Below are 4,535 nucleotides of genomic sequence, written 5' to 3' on the forward strand. Positions count from 1 at the left end.
TGCTCGACGCTTTCAGAAGGTCAAGTGGTGCGTCCCCAGTCTCCTGGTGGTTGCCAGCGGCTGGATCTTCTCGCTGGAGAAGAGTATTCGAGCATGCTGCTCTCTGAGCTCGGCGGAGACACCTGGAGCTCGCCGACGTGTGGTGGCAGAGGCACCAAGGCCCTTGATTGCTTTTCCTCTTCTTTATCCAAGATGCTTTTTGTAAATTGTAGTGTCTCTTCTTCAAATAGCTGGTTCTTTAGGGCAAGAGATGACAAGGGACCTTACTGTAATTTGTACCAGCCACATGTGCGTTAATGCAAGTTGCTCCGCTGGGATCGTTTGACCCCGTCTTGTGTTCAAAAAAATAAAATAGCACAAGCACGGTTGCTTCATACTCCTGACATTGATGTCTAAAATACTTGCTATCGAGTTGAGGATCATTGCTAATACTCTCATCGTCCATGAAAATGTATTTATTTAAATTTAGATAAAATACTAAATGCTAGTGTCTACATACATTCAAAATTAGACAAATCTAAGACATTTTATGGATAGAGGTCGTACTAGTTAATAGTATTATCTCTATCCATAAAAGAATATCAGATATTTATTTTAATTCAGATCTATCTAGCTAGACGGATGGGGTAGCTAATACTGAAAAACGGCAAGAGAACGGCACACAAACTGAGTGGTGTAGTATTAGTAATATGTCTGCAACAAGTTACGTGTTGCTACCTCGTGTAAGAGGGCATACACTCCCGTTTCATTCGCTTCTACACATCACCAAAACTCATTCTCGTCTATTCTCGTGTAAGAGTACTTGCTTTACCGATTGAGAATGAACATACAACACAATTTTGTTCAGTATACATACATACATATAGCACGACCTGGCCACACAACGCCCAAGAACATGCCAAGATTTGTTCAGTATACATAAATACGTGACGAAAAATGATGTTCAGGTTATCAACGGTATTTTCATCGCAACTTGATCATCAATGTAACAAATAAACCTAGAAAGAATCTCATACCTCCAGTTATATTTATCAAACTCCTTAGATTTCAGCAGAAACAGCACGCCAGCACACATGTGCTCCCTAGTTCTGATCTCCGAACCTCTTTCGATGCAGTACAAGGACGGCAATGGCTTCCGTCTATGGTGGTGCAAAATTGCACTGGCGAATGAATGAGTCGCCATAATCCACATACTTTGTCCAAAGGTGCCTGAACTGGTTCATACCAATATCCAGCCAAGGCTTCATGTTACCATTGAAATGCACAACAGCAGCATTTCTAATTTCCTCCATGCTGATGCTTGGATTATACCCGAGCCCAAGAACATGCCAAGATTTGTCCAGAGGCTTTGTGGTCGAGTAGAATGTGATTAAACCAGGGGGCAATGTTCCTAACTTCCATAATAAGCGGTTCTCATTCTGAAGACAACATAGCCAGCAAGGAAATCAATACATATAGATGGATCAGATATCCGCAATTCAATATAAAAAAATTAAGTCACGGTGAACTATGGTGTCTTGAACAAAAAGACTACAGTTTCAAGGGGAATACAAATATTTATGTTCATGTACTAGCATATAGCCTCAGAGGACATAGAAATGCTAACTTCAATCAATTATCTTACTTTCCTGGTGAGATAACAAGATTTAACAATTAACCTTAACTCTTTAACCAGCCATATCTATATATACAATAACAAGATAAAAGTGACAGCTCAACTATATTCAATTATAATTTACTATATGAAGTAATCTGAGCTATCGTCATCTATCATGAACACAGTTCCTCTTGTATAAATTTTTAGGCCAATTGTTGAAACATTCATTGTTACCAATACAAATTCTTAAAATTCCAGCAATGAAAGAAACAAAATATCAAGGTTCTGCTAGGAAACATACCTGATTCTGCCAGTAATGGTACTGCTCGGTAGATTTTTCCCTCCTCCAAGAATTAAGATCAAAGAAGTTCATGCCATAAGCCCATCCACATGCATTAGGGTTGAACTTCTCTTTGATAAGGGGGTGCGAGAAGTTCATATACTGCCAATACCGATGAAATGATCCGAAGCATGTTTCTACTGCTCCGTTCACCTTTCCATCCATGTCAATCTTCCACAATCCTGTAAGATCCCTCTGTACCACAACATCATCATCCAAGAAAAGAATCTTCTGCAGCTTTGGGTACATCTCAGGTAAGTAGAACCGCAAGTGGTTGAGCATCGAGAGGTACTTGGGATTTCTGAACTTCATATTGCTAGCATCTTTAGTGGCATTCTCAAGCTTATTCTCAAAATAGAACTTTTGGAGGTTCGCCGACTCAAGTTGCCGTAGCACGGGAACATATGAAGAGTTAAGAAATTTGTAATCTTCATATGCTTTGACCTCATAGTGTGCACCTTGTAAGTCCATTAGGCGGATTATCACCTGCAGATGCATGGCATAACTTTAGCCCACTTTGAACAGATAAATATTAATCTAGAACAATGTATTCAAGGTGCAAACCACTAAGGACAGACACTGGAACAGTCTAGAAGAAGGCATACACATAGTGGCAAGTGGCAACCACATTGCATGTCTGTGAAGTCAGGTCCTATGCTCCTAGGGTGATACTGAAGTTCAAACCTATTATCAATGCCTCTATCATCTTCCAGGGTGACACAGTTCAAGCCTATTAGCAATGCCTAAATCATCTTCCAGGGTGACACTGAAGTTCAAGACTATTATCAATGCCTAAATCATCTTCCAGGGTGACACTGAAGTTCAAGCCTATTAGCAATGCCTAAACCAACCTTGGGTTCAGACACAAACTGTGCTTCAGTTTTATGCTTATTTTTAGTCAGCCAGGGTGACATTTACTGTCTGTCTCTTTAATCAGCCAGGGCAAGATTAGTACTACAAGAATCTGCCAATTTATATGTTGCTTGTATTACGCTAAGGAACTCCTTACAGCTATACATGTCATCTGCCAAATCTCTGGGGGAATGAATGAAACTGAGAATCTAAGCCAGTCTTGCGTAGTGTTGCTAGTAAATAACCATGCCAAATGCACTAGATAGCATCACATCAAGACGAACCAATCTCTTGTTTTTTTTTCAGGATCTCAATCAGCAAAAAAGTTCATTAAACGAACTAGTAAATGTCAGGATTTCATTTGGACATGGTGAAAAATGTACATTCTTGGTATTTATGTACTACGATTAGAATGATATAGATAGCGATACACATCTGCGAGCGAGATGGAGAAACTGGATCGCGGACAAACCTGCATAGCCCCGAGGTTCATTCGGTCCGTGACCACGTGGAAGACGTGCTTGGAGGGGTCCTGCGAATTGGCGACGGCGGAGCGTACGACGACAGAGGCCGCGAGGACGTTGTCGGAGAAGATGGCGTAGTGGAACAGCGCGGGGTCCTCGAGCGCGGCCGGCGGCGGCTTGGGGTCGGCGAACTTGTCGGGCAGCGCGATCCGCTCGGCGGTGAGGCGCACGGCGAGGCAGTGCAGCGGCTTGGGTATGGATTTGGCGGCGATGAGGGAGGCGAAGGCGCCGCGCTTCTTGGCGCGCGCGAGCAGCTCGTTGCGCGCGAAGATGGCGTCCTTGAGGCGCTGGATTTTGAGCTGCGGGTCGAAGAGGGGCTTGGCGTCGGCGATGGCGGCGCGGGCGGCGCGGATCAGGTCCTTGGCCTGGAGGTCGAGCCAGCGGGCCTGGTCGGCCTGGGACGACGCCGGGTCGGGCACGGAGGCGGAGGCGAGGTCCCGGAGCGTGGCGGTGAGGTTGCGGTGGAGCGAGGAGAGGAGGCGGAGGTGGCGCGTGCGGTCGAGGTGGAGGCGGCGGGAGGCCGCGGCGAGCGCGGCGGCGGAGGCGGCCGCGTCCGAGGCCTGCTTCCGGATCTGCTCCGCGCGGAGGCGGTCGCCGTTCACGGCCGCGGACCCGCCACCGCCGCCGCCTGCGGCGGGCGGTGCGGCGGCGACGAGGAGGAGGAGCACGAGGACGGTGACGGGGAGGGCGGCGCGCCTAGAGCTCGCGGCAGCGGCGTCCATGGGTTTAGTGCTCTCAAGCTTCGGAAGCTCGTCGCATTGGGGGACAGCAGCACTGTGGGCGTGTGTGCTTGGGGAAGAGGAGAGATTAGTGTTTGGGTTTGGGTAGTGGCAGGCAGAGGATATATGGCAGTGGTCGTGTAAATAAACCAGACAAAAGACTAATTGCGTCGCCGACAATTCCTTGTACACCCACTCATCCACTGACATGTGGGATACATCTGCGGGCCCGCATTGTTATAGCGATTGCGATCTACTCGTATTGGCATGATGATCCGGTTGTTTTTGGCTCATGGTGGCGTACCAGATTGACGTGGACTGGCATCATAATGGTTTGGCGGTGGCGTGACCTGATAATGGTTTGGTCCAAATCACACGGCATTGAGGAGTGCGAGGCGGCCGGAATTCTGGTAGGAGTACGATTATGAATCGCTCAAGCGATCGAGAGCCATAACGGAAAATTTTGAGCTGTAACGGTAGATCCAAGTTCAATGATGCAATGT

General features: G+C 46.7%; 1 protein-coding gene across 1 annotated transcript; it reads right to left on the reverse strand.

The window, feature by feature from the left end:
• Positions 1-785: 785 nt before the first annotated feature.
• Positions 786-4,107, reverse strand: LOC127328654 (galacturonosyltransferase 8). Its single transcript, XM_051355238.2, has 3 exons — positions 3,262-4,107; positions 1,899-2,423; positions 786-1,418 (listed from the first exon to the last, which is right to left on the reverse strand). Exons 1-3 carry the CDS (start codon positions 4,033-4,035, stop codon positions 1,140-1,142), a joined length of 1,578 nt encoding a protein of 525 aa, XP_051211198.2. The 5' UTR covers positions 4,036-4,107; the 3' UTR covers positions 786-1,139.
• Positions 4,108-4,535: the final 428 nt, after the last annotated feature.

The sequence above is a fragment of the Lolium perenne genome, chromosome 2 (assembly GCF_019359855.2).
Source record: "Lolium perenne isolate Kyuss_39 chromosome 2, Kyuss_2.0, whole genome shotgun sequence".
In the NCBI taxonomy this organism is placed as follows: domain Eukaryota; kingdom Viridiplantae; phylum Streptophyta; class Magnoliopsida; order Poales; family Poaceae; genus Lolium; species Lolium perenne.